A 21,221-nucleotide genomic window follows, 5' to 3' on the forward strand; every position below is an offset into this window, starting at 1 on the left:
TAGTGTCTGCATACCATTCGTTAGGGATGCTGTCCCTTTTTCTTAGCACACAACATAATAACAACAACACTACTTTTCCTTTCCACGAAAGTATATTGAATTGCAATTAATTTTCAAAATCAGCAATGTTTGAAAAGGGCCTTTATGAATAATACAAGGTCATGATATATTCTGTTTTAAAATGTCATGCAGTCACGCACGTGCTCATGTCCTCAGCTCAGAGCTCATCCTTGTTGTCAAGGAGACAACCTGGTATCTTGAAGTTCTGCTACTGTTTTTTCAAGAAAACCAAACCCGACTCCCAAAAACACACAAAAAGGAGTAGATTTTCTTTTTCACCATTATTTCTCTAGCTTTACAGTGTGTTACATTCTCTGGCATTATGTTTTTTATTTTCTGACATTAAACTTTCACACTGCATTTTATGTATTTCACCCTCATCTGTCCCAGACCTGCAGTGTAATGCACATAAGGCACTATTCAGGCAAGTGATACTAGCAAAGTATGAGCGTATCTCCCCAGTGTAAACTGGTCATCATTCTACCACTGCAGAAACACTGGTGGTGGTTTTCAACTAAGTCCTAGGTGAAAATATCCTTCCTTTAGAAGGAGAATGCATCAGCCCAGCGGCTCGTTGTAGCTTGGTAGCTGAAGGTGAATACCCCCACACTGGAAGGAACTGCATTGTTTTCTTCATCTGCTACTTTGTGCTGAAGTAGGTGTGAAATACTTCCACCATATTTTCTCCCAGCTTTCGCTGGGAACAAACAACTGAGGGGCAGTGCGATCTTTATAGACTGCCACAACTCTTTATACTGTGCTCATGTGAGATATTCTTCATATTTTCTTGTAGGAAATTGTTTCCTTTTCAACTTGCTAATGCTGATTTTATGCCACTGTGAGTTTTCTTCTGCCTAGGGTGCCCATATTCTTGATTTAATGGCACAGGTTTAGTCTTGGCCCTGTAAGTGTCAAAAGACAAAGCTCAGGTGACACATTAGTATTGGCTTTTTGAGCTTTGGAAGCGTTGACCATACTTCAGCCTTCTGTGAGTAACATCAGAATTTATGTAATTAATGAAGAGGACTTGAAATGTCTTTTACGTGCCTGTGAGCGAAGAAATGTACATGACACATGCTTGATGGTTTTGACGTATACATGTGTTAGAAATACCATAATAAAAGTGATGCAATGGGTTAAAGACAGAGACCCTTGCGCGTTAGTATGAGAAACAGGCAAATTGTCCAGTGATGTTGATGGAGAGGGTTGGGCTGTTGCCTGATCACTAACTAAAGCAACGGGAGGGTGTTTAAAGTTTTTAAGGCGAAGTGTGACGGTTAATGAAGTTGTATCACCATGTTCACAAGGATCTCTGGTATGCATGAAAGCCACATACCATTAGCAAAAATACTAGAGTAGTTGTACATGCCTCTGTGTGTATGTACTTCTGTCTGTGTAGTGAAATTGATGTGAGGCCTTTACAGGGTGGGACACAGAATCACAGAATAGTCAGGGTTGGAAGGGACCTCTGGAGATCATCTAGTCCAACCCCCCTGCCAGAGCAGGGTCACCTACAACAGGTTGCACAGGACAGCGTCCAGGCGGGTTTTGAACATCTCCAGAGTGGGGACGGTTTATAGCACAGTAGAACAGCAATGTTACAGAGGCCCTTCAAATTTCCAGTGCTTCTGTATATTCTATAAAGGTCAGCAGGGTTTATGGGCTTATGGAGATGAGAATAAAGGCCTGTTGAGGGTGGATGGGCATACTATTAAATCCCTCAAGGTCTGACCCTAAAGCATTGTTTTGGAACCTATTTTTGCCTTCCCATTCTTGTCATTCATGGTGCTATGCCATTACTTTGCTCATGCTTTTTCCATGTGGTGTATCCTCTTGTGTTTTTGGGTTTTTTTAAAATAGTAGTCCAAATTTAAAAGAAAACAGAGAGAGGAGAAATACATTACAGTAAAAAAACCCCAATAATAAAATGTAGAATAACTTGTCACACCATTTATGAATTGTAATCTTCATTGTGATATGTCATCTAGACCACTGGATATGTATGTAAGCATACGCGTGTGTGTGTGTGTGTATCTGTATGTGTGCATATGTATACATATATATACACATAATTATATGCATATTCATGCATAACAAAATGTTTATTTTAATGATCTTTTTACCTATACTAAGAACACAGCATATATACAGACGTGAGTTACAGTGTGTTTACATGAGACCCTTAACATTCCTTTGGGCACTTAATGAAGACATTGTGAGTGACCCTAGAAGTTGCCAGGGCGTTCAAGCCATACAGCACATGTGAACCACAGCACATGCTTGCTTCGAGGGATGATCTCACATTCCCACAGGAAGCAACTGTGGGCGCAGGAGCTTGGGCACCCGCTCTCCTCCTGTGTTAGGAAATGGTCTCTGCTCACTAGGTGAGATTTTCTGCAGGGCTGAGTCACATCATTAACGCTAAGCCAGTGAGGGCTCGCCTGCTTAAAGGAAGGCTACTCCAGGATGGGTGTAGTGGAGGACAGTCATCGCGCGCTTCTGAAGGATTCTCTTGCAAAGCTTCAATAAAGGGCTGTAGTGATAGACTGTAGGTAGTACTACTGAGCCCAGACGGACAAAGCCTCTGCTGAATCTTTATAGTGGGGGTTAGGGAGATGCTTTAGGCATGCTTTTCTGTATCAGAAGGTCAAGTTCCTGTTCTTTACCTCATACAGGCACAGCCTGAACAGGGCCCTGAATAGGAAACATTTGTTTGTACCTCAAATGAGTTGGTGTTACAGCAGCCATAGCAGGAAGGCTCAGGTAGCATGCTACAGGCTATAAGGAAACAGGAGTTGGAAGAAAAGGGTATTTGTGCCTGCTCATTTATGTAAGTGTTCTACCTGTTCTTTCTACTTTATTTGTTTGTTTCCTCCATTTTGAGTAAATATTTCTCAACATAGGAACGTTTTGTTTACTGGGAAACTATGTACAGCTTCACTGGAGAGAGAAAAGCCACGTATGTCATAAAGATGTCTCTTGAAATTTCATTGATATACCTCTGTCTTCAGGGAAAAAAATGAAGATGTACGTTGTCATTTTCTGTTGTGACTATTGTTTGTGGTACATAAGTGCTTTCCAAGTTATTCTGAGGAGTGCAATCTCAAAGGGACTTTGAGTTTTCAGCCATTCTTCTCTCCTGAGGAAGGAGAAGTCACGAAGTCCTGTAGAGGTGATGTCTTTCAAATCCATGTTTACAGCCAATCTTGAATTCTCCACTTGGTGTTCTCTTCTTCAGTGCTCTATACTTCAGTATTCTGTAAACATTTGTACTTTTCACGTGTAAACAGGGAAAGTATTATGGATAAAGACAAAAAGCCCAGAAGCTGACTATTCTTGTTTTGACCAGCCACCTTGCCCTTGAAATTACTTTCCTGATTTCTCACCTGTATCTTTCTGCCACTCTCTCAACTCTGGGTACCAACTGCGTAATGATCTTCTGCATTCAGAAGTGTTCATTCCAATCGGCAACGGAATTAGTTGCTTTACCATGTGAACTCTATACTTGGAGTTTAAAATCATGCTTGAAAGAAGCCCTGGAGAGGGGTGCTAGCTTCATTTTCAAAAGGAACTCTTATCAGGGAGCTTTCCACCCCAAAGGGTGCAAGACACTTCAAGGGAGAGAGGCTGGAATGATGATGATACCTAGGAGATGAGTGCAGTCTCACTTTGGGTGTTATGGCAATTGCAGAAGATGTATGCCTAAAAAAAGGACAGTACTTGATTTCAACATAGAACATTTCCAATATTTGCTACTGACTTTTCTGTTCTAGTAGACATACATTACTACATTGATACATGAGGAATAAGGTTTATGCATGCTGTGCTTTCAGGTAAACTTAGAGGCAATAGAGAGGTAAGAGAAGAGATTATTCAGGAAAAATGAACAGTAAGCACGTGTTAAAGAGGTGGGGAGGAAGAGCCATATTCTGGTTCACCTATGTTGGGATAGATCCTGGATTTCCACACTGAGTATAGTGGATTTGTTTTGGGTAGACATCAGTATGACCAAGACCAGAATCTGGCTTGCTGTACACCTATTTCACAGAAGTCATGAATATTGTAAAAATGCCCCTGTCATCTTCAAGATAGCGCATCAAGGTGAGGAAGGGATTTAGACCAAAAATGTACTTATCAGGGGTTTTGTGCCACTGTTTTTATTGGTGAGAGACTGTGTTCCTTTCTCCCTACCCCTCCCTGCATCCCCTTTGTACTCTCTACCTCTTTAGGTTGCCATAGCTTTGATGATCACTTGACCTCCAACCAAGAAGGAGGAAAATCCAAGAACGTTGTGAACCTGGGAGCAATCCGCCAAGGCATGAAGCGCTTTCAGTTTCTCCTGAACTGCTGTGAACCAGGCACTATCCCCGATGCCTCCATTTTGGCAGCAGCCCTAGATCTTGTAAGTCGTTTGTTGGTGTATTTTTACCTGCTGAGTGAGAGCATGTGCCTATGTGGTGGCCCATTGCTGTTCACTAATGCTGTTCATGCCTGCACAGAAAGCAGGTAAAGCATCACAGCAATGCCAACTGGTGGCGCTGTTATTAGGTGGAGTTTTAGCATCTGTGACTGGATGAGTATGCAGAGAAAATGGATTTTTTTTTTTTTTTATTACATGGCTTCCCATAACTAGATTATTGCCAGTGCAAAGCTTTTATTGTTGGACTTCAGATTTTGCGCACAGCCATTCTGCTTCTGCTCCTAGTGTCAGTAATAACTTACAGAATAAGGATTGAAGACTGGATAACTACCTGGAGAGGCATAGTAATTCCACTCAGTTCTGACAGAATTATAAATACATTAGGCAACACTGAACTATTAGTCACCAGAGCCAGTCAGTGGAAAAAAACTTGAAACGTCACAGTGTACATGCTTTTAAATGCAGATATTGCTAATTTGCAGATCCAAATCACGAAGTGACACAATTCAGTCCCTCCTTCCTGACACTGAGTGTCTCTTCTATGTCTCCCTCCTTCTTTTCCTTGCAGCTGCTGTTTTTTAACAGTCCCTTTTCTAAAGCAGTGGCCTTCAGCCTGTGGTTCATAGGCCAGTAGGGCTCTGTGAGGTGCCTATGTGACAAACACAAGAATGTGACAAAGACAGCTATGTAAAGCCAGTGAACTATTAGTGAATTCTCTGCACAGTGCTCTTCTGCTTCCTTCCATAAGTGTTTGGATGTCTGCAAACAGAAAAAGATTGAAAGCCACTGCTCTCGGAGCATCCATGTCCTCTCTATCCCTTTGTCTTCCCGCTCCCCACCTCTTCCTTCTCTGACTGCCATGCCATTTGTGCTCATATTCAGTTTTTTTGCTTGCTGCTGAAGATGCCAGGCTCATGGACTCTGCCATCCTGCTAGTGTTGTGCCCTGAGATGTGCTGCCTTGTCTGCTCCATAGTTCTAGGGATGATACATTCTGTGCACCGTGCCTTTATTTGTTCTTCTTAACCTTGCGTCCTTAGGCTGCAGATTCAAGCAAGTCTGCATTAATATTGGCCCAAAGGGGCTGTTGCTACCAGTTCACTTCCAGGTCTACCGTTTGGACTGGTCCCTGTCCATCTTCCAGTAGACAGGTGTTTTCTTCACTAGTTCCCACTCTTCCTGTTGGAGATTGTTGGCCCTCTGGCTAGAAGCTATGGAAGCAGTGTCTGACAGGGAAGCCTGTCTCATGCTCTCACAATCAGACGTGATTCCTACCAGCCAGGGTTGCAGTGAGCTCAGGAGGTGGCTTGGGGAGGTAGTCACTCCTGCCGGGTATGCTGCACAAAGACAACTTCATTCTTCAAGGCTGCCAGGCTGCCACCCCATTGCAAGTTCTAAACTAACACGGAATGTAAGGTGAGTGGGCAGGGATGAGCTCATTGCTGTCAATTATGTCACTAAGATCCTTCTGGGGATGCGCTACTCTGTGTGCTAATAAATCAGATGATAAAACAGGGGTTTGGCAACTATGTCGCTATTGCCTGTAAATGTCTTATTTATTCTTTAAACTTGCTACATGCTTAAGCCACAGACCAACTTAGTCTGTGCCCATGTATGAAGTCAACTGAAAACTGCTGCTCAGAGTGAACTGATTGAAGATGTCTGTTCTGACTTCCAGAGCTAGCTTTTACACAATAGATTTTGACTCTATTTCTTCCCACTGAATGATGCCAAAGACTTTGGTATCAGAATTTCTAGAAGGTCTGCAGCTAAAGATGAAAGAAGCCTTGTTCTAATTACAGACTTGGGAGACTCCTTACAAGTTCCTGCTCAGCTGGCATCATGTCTACAAATTATTTGAGATATATAGAAGTTAAGAAGTCACGTGTACTGCAGGTTTCAAAAGATGACAGCTTGTCACCTCACTGTATTGCTTAATGGCAACGTATGCTCTAATGGAAAATTCCCACATTTTATGTCAATAGAGCACACCCAACAGAAAACATTCTGTGTTTTTAACTCCCATTTTCAGGCTTTTGAAGTAAAATTTGATTTAGGCTTGATGCAAATGAAAAGTTTCTTAAGTCATTTTATCCAGCCTAGTTGCTACGGCAACCTTTAAAAATCGAAAGGCAAACAGCTCCAGTTTCATTTCTTTCATAAACTTTTTCAGCATGCTTTTTCATGCAAATTTTTGAAATTCCATTCTTATACTGACTTCAAGATTTTTGATCAGCCTGGATGTTTATACACATTTGCCACAGTGATTTAAAGGAATTAGAACAATGAAACAAAGGCTACAATCTTACGGAGGTAATGATTTATTTATATATTAAATCGAGTGTTGTTTTAGGTTTAGATACTATGTAGTTAACATGTTTTCCCAGAAACAGCATCCCTCCTTGACTGAATTTTGTAAAACTCCAAACAATTTGTGGCTTTGCAAACGTTCAGTGACAATTGATAATATGGAGCAGGCAGTTTCATCCTTATGTCATCAGCTTAAATCCAGACTTGGCAATAATAAAATTTATTTTCTTTCTCTTTTTGAGAAACGCTGGAGGTTGAAAAGCAAATAATACGATATTTCGGTCTGTGGTCAACTTTCTGCAGAGGATTGCAATAAACCTCTGTCTAGCATTGTATAAAGATGTTACCTAAAGTATCCTAATTAGACTAGTGTAAATGACTCAGGTGGGTAAATACGAGCTTTCTTTTGACCAGTTTAGCAATGTGTGACACCTGTCACCGTTACACTTCTTCAATAAGATGTGTGAGTTCTTACCCTTGTTGAAATGCCGTAATGGCACTGCTTTATGGCAGGGTTGTGTTTGAGAGGACCTACCATATGTCAGGAGGGCAGAAGCAAACTCTAAACTGCAAGAATACCTGCCAGTATCCTGACTCCCTGTCACCAAGGGTCTTAGGCAGGCTCTGTTGTTCCCATGTCGCTGTTTCCCTAGGAGAAATATTTGTCCATAGGAGGGCGTATGACCTGGAAGGAAATTGCTCCAAACAGGTCTCCAGAATAGATGACTGGCAACAGAAACAAAGGTCTGTGTCATGGATTGTGCTAGACCATTTTTAGATATAATCAGAGAGATTTGAACTCACATTTTTGAGTCAATTGTCCTAGATATTGGTTAATAACTTACTCATGACCCATCTTCACATGCCTGCTAACCTACTTCTCATGCCAGACTTACCTTGTGGCTAGAAAAAGGAGAGCTATTCAGTCAGCATCTTTTGATGGTACTTGAATTTACTTTGTTTACTCTAAGAGTAGATTGTTGCTATTTTGCTTTTCTTTTTCTTTTTTTTTTTTTACCTTGAAGAGACCAGTGGAAATAAATTTTTGCTCCAAATACCTTGCAGAGTACGAGAAAGGGAACAAGAAAATTACCACTGGTTGATTAGTCTTATAAAATTCATTGTCCTTGAAAAGAAAACTGGGCCTAAATACTCTGCAGTATAAACTCTGCAGAATCAGCTGCATTTGAACAGTAATGTGATGCTGTAAAATTCCAAATCCATTCTGGTTTTGCTCCATCCCACTCAGGTCGTTGCTTTTGCTGTTGTTAGTACAAATCAGGGTATCTACTGAAAAGCTCCAATGGGAGTACTTGAAATTTTGTTAAGAAAATGGTGGATTCTTATTCATGTCAATTAATCAGTACAAGAACAATTTTCAAAAGACAAAGCAATATAGTAGGTCTAATGCTAAAAGTGGGCTTGTGAACAGTTTCACGGGCAGGCTTGTGAGAGTATTGCTGCTGTGTTAAGTTTTGACAGTGACCATGGTAACTTGTGTTCTTTTCAGCTATGCATCGCCTACCTGATTCATTTCTCTCCATTTGTGATGTGTTTCTCTGTGGTGTGAATCCATCCCTGTCCATTCTGTCACATCTTCATCTTTCTCTTGCTGCTGCTTCAGGTTTCTCTGAGCCTCAGGTAAGCAATCACAGGGAGCTTGTGCCCTGTGATGTTCAGAAAGTCCTCCTTCATGCAGGACATATTTTCAGGGATTGTTCATTTGGAACTGCTGCTCCAGGACACACCCATTCTCCCCTTCATCCCCCATCCCACATATCCTAGTTTAGTTATCGTAGTTGAGTGCTTCCATAATGTGTACAGCACATATCTTCACAAGATTCCTATACGCTCAGAAATTGGAACTTTGCCAGGGGTGAACTAAAACTGGAGACTACGGCTCTTTTCATGTATGTCTGCAGGTCTGGTTGAGGTTTTAGTCTGTGAGAATAAAAGAATAAAATCCTCACCTATTCTGTGTTCCGTATGGCATGTGAGCAACAAACAATTTGTCATGTTTTTTCCAGGTGCTAGGTACTAGTTTTGTTTCTGGTTATCAATGAGCTCAGATTTCGGCCTTCCTCATCAGAACATTGGGCCAGCTTTAACATTCTACTTATTCAAGAGAATTGCTAGAAGATTGCTATTTACTTCCAACATTTGAATAAAATATGAGCAAAAAGCTGCAACAGAATGCTGTGTCAGGAAGCAATTAACATTCTTGTTAATGTAGACAAAACATAACTCTTTTTTTTTTTTTTGCCAGTCCCCTAAAAGGTATGACTTTTTTCAGTCCTGTTGGTAGTAACTTCTGGCTGTAAGTTTAGCTGCAGCACAGAATTTCTTAAATCAACTCCCAAACTTTTGGAGCACTGTCCAAAATCTATTGCTTTCAACTTTTGATTAAAGCACTGTTGGATGCACCATTTGATAATGTTCCACAGACCAACTGCAGACTATCTTCCATGGTCTCGAGGCCCATCTGTTTTTTTTATGGACCACAGATGAGGAACCTCCCCTTATAAGTAGATACTAATCTGTTTAAATTGTCTCATTAATGCTGTCAGCATCTAAATGTGTGGAATACACATGTTTGTGCTCTGTGAAATCCCTGTTAGGGAACCTTTCAAAGCCAGCTTGTGAATTGTGAACATTGTTGTATTGTTAGTTTTATAACCTGCTGGCTGCAGGGATTTTTGCTTGTGAAAATTCCAGGAAGACAGGGGGGAAATTAAATGGAAATGAGGAGAACCATTTGCTTTTAGTCACTTTCCATGTCTGTAAAGATGCTATTTTTGCAGAGCTGTAGACTGCTGGGAAGAAAGCTCCTTCCTGAATCTAATCTACCCTTTAGGAAACAAATTACAGTGTCCATTATTTGAACATATTTGAGAGTTTCAGAAGCACTCCTTATTGCTCTAACATGGATCCTGCTGGGCCATTTAATACAAACGGAAATAGACTCAATATAATTTATCCCATTAAAGAAAAGTGCTCTTCCAAGCTGGGGGCAGGAGGATTTTCCCCTGGAATATAGTCAAGGCCGTCACTTCGAAACTCAGCTGCCTGATGTTAAGTTTCAGTACTAAATTATCTGATGCTTGCTAAGGCCATTGAAGTTAGGCAAGCGAAATTTTGTTGACTTATGCCAGTAATGGATTTCACCCTGCATATCTGCTTGCTATAAGTGCAAAATAGCTCTCTTCATAGTTTCAGCAAGCCTCCATTCATGCTTCCACCCCCAAGATGCACAAGCAGAACTTAACGTGACAAATGCTAGGGTTCATGCGGCCAAGCTGCCATTTGCGTTTGCAGTATTTGCAGCCTTACTAGCGAAGGTGAAAAGAAAACTTGACTCATTCCTCCAGTAAAAGTGTCAGACGCACCCTTCTGCTTTTTGACAGTTACATGGTCTCTGAAAGAAAGGATTACAGAGAGGTACTGAAACAAGGTTGTTTATGAGTTTATAATGTGGCTCTTTCTGCCCCTCTAGTGGCTGGACTAAGCATAACCGTTCAGTGTTTCTAAACCTTGGGGTTATTAGCTCAAGAGGTGTGATTCAAGGCAGAGATCTTGGTTTCAGACTCTGATGAAGAGACTTCTCGGTCTGTGTGGCTCCACGGAAAACTTGTGAAGCAATTGATTAAAGCAAAAAACCCTCTAATGTTTAGAGAGTTTTTCTGATGTATTTGTATTTAAGGTGATTTTCTGCAAACGTTTCAGGAAGCTCCTGTAGTGGCGAGAGCAGCCCTGTTCCTCGAGTGTGCACGCTTCGTTCACCGCTGTAATCGTGGCAACTGGCCCGAGTGGATGAAGGGCCACCATGTGAACATTACTAAGAAAGGCCTGTCCCGTGGGCGTTCTCCTATCGTGGGCAACAAAAGGAATCAGAAGCTGCAGTGGAATGCAGCTAAGCTTTTCTACCAGTGGGGAGATGTAAGTGTTTGTTTCTCTTCTACTTACATTAAAAAATATACCAAAATGTAACGGTAATTGGATCCTATGCAGAATTACAGTAAAATGAGGACTCATAAGCTTCCCTTCCAGCTCGCACTTCACAGCCTGCAAGATCACCTCTTCTCCTAATGGGAATGGACTTTCTTAGGATGTAACAGTGTCCCCTTCCTTCTCCTCCCCCTGCTGTGTTCCCTCTAAGGATCCGTTTGGTCAACTCTCCCGTTTTCAGCACTTGTCATACGTGAATGCCTAAGGAAGAATAAGAGCAGGGTGTATGATACTACTTACTTTTTTCTAGCCTCCGAATATTTTTAGCCCAGGGCTGCTTGAGCTAGCTGTGGTGCTCTATATTTAGTAATGGATTTCTCTTTGATGTTCTTGTTCAGTTTCTCTTTGCACCCACATAAGCTGTAATCACTCATCATTCTTTGGCAAGGAACTCTACGGGGTTACTACATGTCATCTAAAGAACTGCCTCTGTTTTGAGCTTGGATCCTTCAGGTTTATTTGATTGTGATCTCTTGCAACACATGGACTAGGCAATTGCCCTGTCTGGCCCTGTCAGTGCTGTTTGCAATTTCTTTGGAAACCCACCAGGGTATACCCATTGAAGGTCTGACACTTACTGCAAACACAACTCAAATAGTGGGAGAAGTTCCTTTGACCTCTGTGATACCTGTTACATAAGTGTATTTGGAAATGAGCTTTGTGCTTCTCACCTCCTTTCACAAAACCAGAGATTACAGTGAGCATCATGATAAAAAAAAAAAAAAAAAAAAAAAGACATAAAATCCAAGGCTCAGGGGAATTTGAAAACCATATAGTCTGCAGTCTTGGTGTACCTGCAAAATCCACGCCAAAAAAAGCCTGGCTGACCCATATTCTCCTAGGTTAAACCAACACATGCTTCTCAGTGGAACACATTGTAGGGAACCTTGAGCTAGTGCTGACCATGTCAGTACATTCCCAGCACAAAACACAGCCCAGGGGGAGAACCTAGCTGGGGTCTGAGCACTCAGGCTAATAAGCTTTGTCTTTTGGCAGCTCTGCTTCTTCCATTTCTGAAGCTAATTCTGGGACTGCTACCTGGGTACCCTACTCTCCGTTATGTCTCAGACACAGGTGACTGTCTTAATAACAGCACAGATACCAAAGTTCCTTGAAAAAGTACATAGTGTGAATGTATTTGCTTCTATATTCCACCACCTTAGCTTAACTGCTTTGAGGAATCTTTCCAAGTGGAGAACATAGTCCTTGTATCTTTGCATCCATTGCTGACAGTCAGGACTATCCATCTGTTTGTGTAGTCTATGCCTCAAGACATTCCTTTCCTTCACATTCTGACAAAATGGGAGCAAGCAAGTCAGTTACCATTAGAAACCAGTTAGATTTCCCATCAGCTGCTATTTTTAGGAACTGAATTAGCCCGGCCTGAAAAAAGTCCAGGAAGGTTTTCTTTTAGAAATGTTAAAGTATCACCATATGATGCAAGGTCACAAGAAAGGAGCCAGGGAAATCTGATGGCAAGCAATGTGGATCATTCTATTCCCCTTAACTTTAATGGCATCATCAGGCGTATCTGGATGAATTCTCCATGCTAGAAATAGCATGTGTTTGTTAGCTGCTTAGGAACATCACAGAAGGGAAAAGCATTACTTTTGCTTTACTGTAAGGCAGGAGAAGATTTGGAGAGCAGTCTTTGCCGCGCAAATTTATTCTCTTTTTACTGCAACCCATCCTGCTGCCCATTAATATTTCTGTTTCTTCTCACTGGAGGCTAGGACAGTATAGTTACCCATAGCATCGTGGGCCACTAAACAGACTTTAGGCTTTAGGACTGGTCTGCACCTAGCACTGCTGGGGTGCAGTTTACTTTTATATCCTTTACGTTGAATGCTGGGCAAGGTTGATCCTCTGTTACTGCTTTTACCTGCCACAAGCTGTTTCAGATGAAGGTGGCTGCAAGCATAAGTGGCAGCCACCAGCTGAGCCTGTAGGGCTGGGACCCTGCAAGCTGTGCTCCTCAGATGGCTGCTTTTGTTGGCTCTGACCAGATTCCAACGAGATAGGCTGAACCATGAGGAGAAACAGCTTTCTGTTGCCGTAATACAGGCCCCTGCTGCAGAACATGCTGCTGTTTCTGTGTGTTAACCTGCCCATTTCAACATGGCAAATATCAGCACGAAGGGCGGAATGACTATACACTCACACAGCTCCTAATCAGTTCCAGTATCAAGAAAGTGGGGTACCTCCCCAGCCCATCTCTGCCTCCACGCTACCAGATCCTTGTCAACACTACAGCACACTATCCTTCCTGCTTGGTGGCAGCAGGGCTGCTGCTCGGGGATGAAGATCCTTGGACAAAGAGAAAAGAATGTATTAGTCTTTGAATGCCGTGAGGCCTTGTTCTGGTTTTGTTTTTTTTTTTTTTTTCTTGCAGTACATAAGGCTGAAAATTTGTGCTCATTACAGATCCTTGCTTGTCTGTCATTGCTCACTAATTGTGATATACAATGCTATTGTCAAAGTTTAGTGAGACCAAGAATGAATGTAAAACCCATTTTCCCCACCCAACTCCTTTAAATCAGTCTTCCTAACAGCCATCAGAGCATAACAGTGGTAAACCCTTTCCACATGAGGTGGGATTTGGGCCACCTGTAACAGTGATGAGCCTACTGAATCATGCAATATCACTTGTTCTGCTGTCTTTTTAAATAATACAATGCTAAATCTATTCTGCTCAGGCTAGTCTGTCACTTCCTTTGGCTTCTTCTGTTCAGGCACTTCAAAACTTTTCTTTTAAAGTGTGTCATGCTCTCCGTTTGCTAGGAAAACCAAGGGTAATTCATGCAGATAATACATGTTAGGAATTCAGTGCTCATTAGTTAGGATGCTGTGGGATTATGTATGATTACTTTAATATTAGGGTGGACAACACAGAATAAATAACGTGATAAATTACTGCTTTGTGCGGAGGCAAGCAGAACATTTCTTCCTTTAAATGCCTGAAACATGAAAGGCGAAAAAAATTGTGAGAGACATGGAGTTTATTTAGCAATCTGCAGGTTCACAGATAGCTGAGGTTGGCAACTATTTGCATCAGCTTGCAAACCACAACAATACCACCTTATTCTCGTCATGTAGCGGAGTCTACCCTCTTCATTGTTGCTGGATTTCACAGGAACTGCTTAGTAGCAAGGAAGAGCCACCACACTAATACCTGTTTGGGGCTGTTTATCTATTTCTGCTTCACTTCTGCCGAGACAGGAAAGTTATACAGTGCTGGCATGGCCATAGGTAGAAAATTCAGAAATCCTCTGTAGTATCTTTCTCTGAAACTATCCCAAAACCAATGAGGCCAAATGGCAGGTGCTGAAGACAACTCGGTAATTAAACACATTTCCTCTCTCTGTGATGATATCTGTGATGATATCACAGGATAAAGTTTTACATACTTGTCTGTGTTCTCTTCATTTGTGTGCAGCAAAGAAAATAAAGAAAATCCTTAAGAGCTCTAAAGTGTCAGCAGGAGAGCATTCTTCTTTCTAACACACCCTCATCTGTAGCTTTGCTGACAGCACCATGAGGGCTGTTTACATGCTGATAATGGTGCTGGCAAACAGCCACGAATAAACGATCAATGCCTTTCTGAAGAGTTTAACAGTATTCAGTGGAAATCTGTCTGTGTTTTCTACGTGGGTCCCCTCCACACTATTACCTATGCACCTTCCCAGCTTTTATACACATACTGTCAGCTCGTTTTTGGAAAGTGCGTCAGGCAGTCTCCTTTAAAGATGGAAGCAGGCTTTCTCAGAGGTATTCAACAGTTTTATGGAGGAAACGGGGACTGTTACTGGATTCCTAACTCACAGGATAGTTTCTTAAACTGAGTTTAAGTTCTTAGATGGTTTCTTAAATATTCTTAGTATTCTCAGACTTAGCAAAACTTTGGCACACATGTATCAAGGGGAGAAAGAAAAGTGGAAGAAATTCATACAAAATAATGACCTAATCTCCTCCTGCCTGTCATGTGTTAGTTTGGGGATTATTTATTTATTTATTTATTTAACCGAATCTGCAAAAAATTTTCATCCTGAAATTTTACATTCTTTGCAAATTTTGGTTAGAAAAAAGGGGGAAATAAATTATGGTTTTGGTAGGAATTAATCTTCTATCATCCCTTTCTCTACTTTACTGCATTTCACAGGCAATAAAAATAAAGCCAGGACATGCTGTTCTGGCTGGAACATCTCCACAGCCTTCATGGAGCTGAGCCCTTGACCACCAGTGAGTTGGTCTGAAATTCTCACCTCCTTGTGCTTTCTCTTTCTCCCTGTCTGCAGGCAATCGGTGTCCGCCTTAATGAGCTGTGCCATGCTGAGAGTGAGAGCCCTGCCAATCTGCTGGGCCTCATTTATGATGAAGAGACCAAGAGGCGCCTGAGAAAGGAGGATGAGGAAGAAGACTTTTTAGATGACAGTAAGGAGACTCCCTTTACTACAAGAACCCCCGCTTGTAAGAACCTCTGCTTTAGGAGCACTTAATTTTTCTTCTTTTTTCATCCTCTGCCACCCAGCTGTATTTCCCAGTCCCTCACCTTCACCCCAGCTTCCTCCCCTGTTCTTTCCGTGCCTGGTTGTACATGACCGATGGGTAGCAGCACTGAGAGACTTTGAAGGAAAAGGGGGTGAAACCAGGCAGTGAGTTGCAATTCCCGTATACTGGCAACCTCAATTATAAGCAGGGTGCTAATTTTATGAGTCTTGCTGTCGCTTGAGTGCCAAAAGTGGTTCAGATTCCCATTCTTCCCAGTTATTTCTGCCAAAATATTTGTGTAAGATCAGCTGCTTTTCTGTTTCTTAACATTGAAGAGTCATCTCCTCACCTCATGTGAATTGGCACTGCTCTACCAAAGGCTTTTAAATCTTGACTTCAGTATATTTGCCTGATTCTCAGGCAGAAATATAGCACAGTAGTATAAAAAGTATCATTAAAAACCTCTATAAGAAGAAGATGACTAAAACACACATTTGTGCGTGTGCGTACATAAGGGGGCGTGGTGATCACTGATTCTGAAAGTCGAGATAGGCGTGCAAATTATAACACACCCTGTGAATCAAAATAAAGTCAAAACACATACTGGTGTAGGTGAAGGTGGTAACAAACATTATGTCCTCTCCAGACACCATTTGTATATACGTGTGTGCTGTAATGTACTGGTTCCTGTGTACATGTACTTTTGTTGGCCATCGGATGTAGTGTGCTAAGCACTGTTTATGTATCTTCTGGGGTTGTTTTTCTGTGGTTCTGGGTTTGTTCTTATCACTACATAAAGGCCAACTTTGGAGTAGAGAGGAGTAGGTGGGAGCAGTGAAATGGCATTTGTGGGAGATGATGTCAAGAGAAAGTATTTGCCCTAAGCTAGACCTTCACATGTGCCACTATGTGGTGTGCTCGTGCTAGCAGCTGTGTGAATGTGGGTGGCTGTTCTGGGTATTTTATTGGCTCTTTAAGAGGAAGGTGCACCCCAAATTTTCCTTCTGCTGCACCGTGAATGACTTTTGAAAGGGGAAGAACAACTGCATTCCTATGACCAACTGACAGAATAGTTTTTCTTGTGCCTGTTCAGCCACTGATAAGACACTCATAAAGGGATGAAGAGCTGCTTTTAAAGGGTAGTCTAAGACAAGCAAACAGGTTGTGATCTAGAAAGACATGTAAAAGCTCAAGTACTCTCCTGAAAGCCAGGGTCTGAAAATAACCAATCTGCATTCTTGCCAAAGGCAGAGATTTTTCAAAAGGTGCCCTGTATGTTGTAGGGACTAGACTGAGGAGCATAAAATATGCCGTTGGATATTCCGTTACAGTGTACATCTCATCTGTATGTGGTAGTTCAGGTTATTTCAGTCCCTACAAAGCCCATAATTTGTTACTGGTAATGTGTACAGAGGAATTAGTAAGCATCACTGAATTAATCTGATCCCCCTGCAGTGTCCTCTCACTTGTTTCATTTGGACTGTTTCTTTGTAAAAAGTAATTAGATCAAACATGGGGGAAAGCAAGTGAAAACACAAATCTCTCTGAAATGTATGAAGATGGTAATATCAGACATTATTTTAAAATGGGTGTGGTTAGTTGTTTTTACAACTAATTTTTTTACTTTTTTGCTGTCTATTGTCCTAAAGAGTATTTTTTCAAATTAATCAAGCACTGAAGAATCCCTCGTACTTTTCAGGCTTTGAATGGCAACAGATGGGTTACAAAGTGTAGGGCTTTTGAAGCTCATTGTTTAGTCTCAGTTGAGACAAAACTTCAAATATTTCGATAATCCCTCTTCTCTTTCCCCCTTTGTTTTAGGTTAAGCATTTGAATGTATAATTTGATTAAGCAGTTTGAAGTTTTTTCTTGATTATCTCTAAACAACATTTGGATTCTTTGCACAAATAAACAAGCCTGACTTCAAAGGAGGCTGTCTTTTCCAGTTATCAGGGTAGTGATTAATAATAGGCACAGTATGTCTTTGCTGGCTAGTCATAACTCCATGTATTTTGAGACATTTTTCTATATTTGAAAGTGGCTCTTTTCTAGAACTGCAGAAGATTTGGCTGAATGCAAAACTGTAAAAGGGGAAGAAGCGTATCTACTTTTTAAACATTATTAATTTTAAATGAGGTTTATACAAAATGCTATAAAATCATGTTAGTTTAGTAGGTGCTTCACCATAATATACTATAATATATAGTATTTTACACTGTAGTGTTACTATAATATAATATATACTATAGTACCCTATAGTGTGCTAGTGCTATTGCATGTGCTGGTAAATATGGGTTGATATTTGTTTGACTGTGTTCCTTTCAGCGTAGGAAAAATAGCATAGGTAGAAGTCTGGGTTTTCCTCTTTTTCAGTGCAGCTTGCATTGTGCACCATATGTGAAAATGTCCATCACCTCTTGGTTCCAGATTTTGTGTAATCTTGCTTACCATAGAAATATTTTTTCCTAGGCACTGTGAATCCTACCAAATGTTGTTGTCCTTTTGCACTGAAGATGGCAGCCTGCCAGCTTCTCCTGGAGATAACCACTTTCCTTCGAGAGACCTTTCCCTACATGCCCAGGCCACGTACTGAGCCTCTTGTGGTAAGTGGACAATACTCCTTGGAGAGGAAGCCATGCCCACAGAAGTCATTGGGCTCTGGTCCTGTCTGAGAAGAGGTGGGGTGGGATAATAACTCAGGTGGCTCTCTGATGCCGGGAGAAAGGAGCCGCTGACTGGTGAACAGAAGATGGACGGGGCACATCAAATGGGTTGATTAAGAAGATATTAAGAAGGTCAAGAAAGTTTCAAAATAGAGAAGAGAGCAGCAGATGGATTAAGAAACTGAGTGTGGGGGACCTGAGAGGTGTGGGAGATGGACTGCAGGAGGTGACAGCTCACATGCTGCCTAGCTGATTAGGAGGGCCAGTTGGCAGAGAACTGAACAGGGCAGTAGGGAGAAAGCGATGGTTTACTGAGAATTTTCTGGAGCTTGAAAGTTGAGGATTTTTTGACTTGGTTTAGACAACAGAATTGAAGGGACTGGGGTAATAAAGGAAAGAAACGGAGACAAAGAAGCAAGGAAAGAAATAAACCTCCATGAGTCTGAGAAAGGCATAGGCAAATCCTGACATTAAGAGTAAGCTAAATGACTGATTAGGTGACAACTAATTTTGTGAATAGCAGAACCCATGAAACCTGATTTCCAGTGGTTCAGTCTTGTGTGGATTCTCTTATGTCTAATAATGCAGTTTAACATCACCTTCAGCCTGTTGTTTCACAAAGGCACTCAGTTATCTTTTGTCAAATTGGATTGAAGGTGACCATCAGCTTCAGAAGTGGTTAACATGGAATGAGATGAGAAATGAATGGCAGAAACGCAGTTTCATCTTTTAAGCCTAATTTCTTTAGGAAATCAGGATAAAAAATTATAAAGAAAGAATGAGAAGTTTCCAAGTGAACATGAAGGATTTAGCCCTATTATTCTATTTTTGTTAATGACAGACTGAGATCAAACTTTGCTGATGACAATTGTGCTTGACAGGCTGATTTGGCTGGGCATTATTGTAATTAGGTTCTGAAATGGGTTTCAAAGGCTGTAGATGACCTATGAAGTGACTCAGCCCACAGGTATGCAAGAAGGGCAGTTTTAAAAAACAGGGATAAATTCAGCAGGAGTCTTCCTAAACACTTTGTTGATATTTTTACCATGTAATAAAGGACTCCATCCAAAAGCAGGATAATACCACGGTTTAGAATTCATCTCAGTAAAGTAGTTAGGCTTGGAATTAAGAATATGTTGGGTAATGAAGGTTAACAGAAATTTGTGCCTTTGTGCCAGATGATAGAAATGCAACTGATTAATAGATTTTCAGACTTGTATATGGGAGAGAAGGAGGAGAAATTATTTTGTGATGTGTAGGCAGAAGAAACCAGAAACCCTAAGGTCACGTTATGCAAGAGCCTATTAGAGAAAATGGCCATAGAGTGCTTCTTTTAATTTTGCGGGAGGTGGTGGGAGGGTGGGAAGAAGAGCCAACAACACTCCAGATTAAAATATTAGCTTTTGTATTTATGGAGTGATGCTTCCTTTCCAAGATGTCGTGGTTTAACCCCAGCCAGCAACTACGACCACTCCTCCTCTCCCCCCCAAGTACGATAGGGAGAAGAGGGAGAAAAAGTTAAAAAAAACCCATACCAACATGGGTTGAGATAAAGACAGTTTAATAGAACAGTAATGGAAGAGAAAATAACAATAATGATGATGATAATGGCAAAAGAATATACAAAAAAGGTGATGCAATATAATTGCTCACTACCCAATGACCGATTGCCCAGCCCATCCTGAGCAGCAATTGTGTATTCCTGCCCCCCAGCCAACCCCCATTTATGTACTGAGCATGACATCTATGGTATGGAATATTCCTTTGGCCAGCTTGTCCTGTCTATGCTCCCTCTCAGTTTCTATGGAAAGCTTAAATAGTCCTTGACTTAATATAAGCATTACTTAGCAGTGACTAAAACAATGTGTGTTATCAACATCATTCTCATACTAAATCCAAAGCACAGCAGCTAGTACAAAGAAAATTAACTCTATCCCAGCTGAAAACAGGACACGAGAGACTCATGTACGTAACGTTATGGTCCATAAAGCTGAAATTCCAGTAGACCAAATCTCACTTCCATTGATGTTTACAGGTATTCCATAGATACGAGCACAGAATTTGAAGCACAGCTTTGAAGAACCGAACCATTTGCACCTAAACTAGTTGTGGTGAACCAGTTTAACAACCCACAGTCCATCCAGACTCGCCAGGCTGAGTGCATAAGCACCCTTACTTATGTTTGAGTGAGGCAGGCAACTCCTGACTCAAAGCCTTTTACTGAAGCTGGTGGAGCAGATAGAAGCCTACTCTGCAAATGGCTGGGAGTGATGAATACATTCTTTTGAAGCCTACTGCTGCCACAGTAGAGCTAGAGAACTGGGACTTCTCATTTGCTGTGGTGGAAAGTCATTCATTTTAGCTTAGCAGTTGCTGAAGGATAGAGAGAGTCAAACTGTGTGCTGAGACAATGTATTTCATTCTGTCAGTTAATTTGTGGGGGAAGTAATTTCCAATGTAAGCATGTTGACAAACAACAGGGAGAAGTAATGTGTTAAACACTCCAGGAAGAGGAACTCTGACTATGCTGTACTGCTATAGTGGCTCATCTTATGCATGATGATTTATGCAGCTGCACTAATTCAGACAGATTTGATCACAGATTTTTATCCTGAAATGCTTTAGCCTTTGTTTCATATCCTAAACTATGTTAGATAAGTTTTAAACTACATGGAAGTTTTCAGTGCTAGAGATACTATGGATCATTACTTTAGGCACCCACCTTTCTGTAGCCCAAGTTTTGTTATTGAGCAAAGTAAAAATATTTCCCTTATGGCAATCTGCTCTTAGCTTTTCTGACAATCATTCATAATAATTTTCCCTGGAGATGCAAAGCTGACTGCAAATAGTTTTGGACCTTCGACTGGTGCTAAATAGGTTATTTAACCCATTTCAGCACAGCTCAGCCTAGAACATATGTTTGAGAAACCCTTTTTTTTGTTTCAAACCAACTCTTAGAGTAGCAGACTTTGTCACTACTCAAGTAGCTCCCAGTAACTTATATAGGTGTTTTGTATGCTAATTCCCATATGAGATCTCTTGAGCCTATAGAATTTTATCTGTAATAACTATTTTGGATAATTTCAGTGATGTCATCATTCAGATTCATCAGCTGTTTCCTCACAGCAAGGAACTTTGTGTTGTCTTAGATTTGAGCTAGTTCCATTTTGGGTCGAGTGATCTCAAAGCTGATGACATCCCCAGTCAAAAGGAACAAATTATGTTCTTAAAGAGCCCAGCATTTTAACTGTGTATGCCAGTGTGGGAGTTCACAGT

General features: G+C 41.1%; 1 protein-coding gene across 3 annotated transcripts in view; it reads left to right on the forward strand.

Moving 5' to 3' along the window:
- The window catches only part of UNC80 (unc-80 homolog, NALCN channel complex subunit), a gene marked incomplete at both ends in the record, with an annotated part of 134,769 nt that overhangs the window by 43,386 nt on the left and 70,162 nt on the right, over positions 1 to 21,221 (forward strand). For all 3 annotated transcript variants that reach the window (XM_082483916.1, XM_082483915.1, XM_082483917.1), the window contains 4 exons: positions 4,290 to 4,462; positions 10,513 to 10,725; positions 15,090 to 15,225; positions 17,752 to 17,885. In XM_082483916.1, coding sequence (XP_082340042.1) covers positions 4,290 to 4,462; positions 10,513 to 10,725; positions 15,090 to 15,225; positions 17,752 to 17,885 — 656 coding nt within the window. The remainder of the gene's footprint in view (positions 1 to 4,289; positions 4,463 to 10,512; positions 10,726 to 15,089; positions 15,226 to 17,751; positions 17,886 to 21,221) is intronic.

This window comes from Vanellus vanellus (genome assembly GCF_965231255.1).
Source record: "Vanellus vanellus genome assembly, chromosome: 5".
Lineage (NCBI taxonomy): Eukaryota > Metazoa > Chordata > Aves > Charadriiformes > Charadriidae > Vanellus > Vanellus vanellus.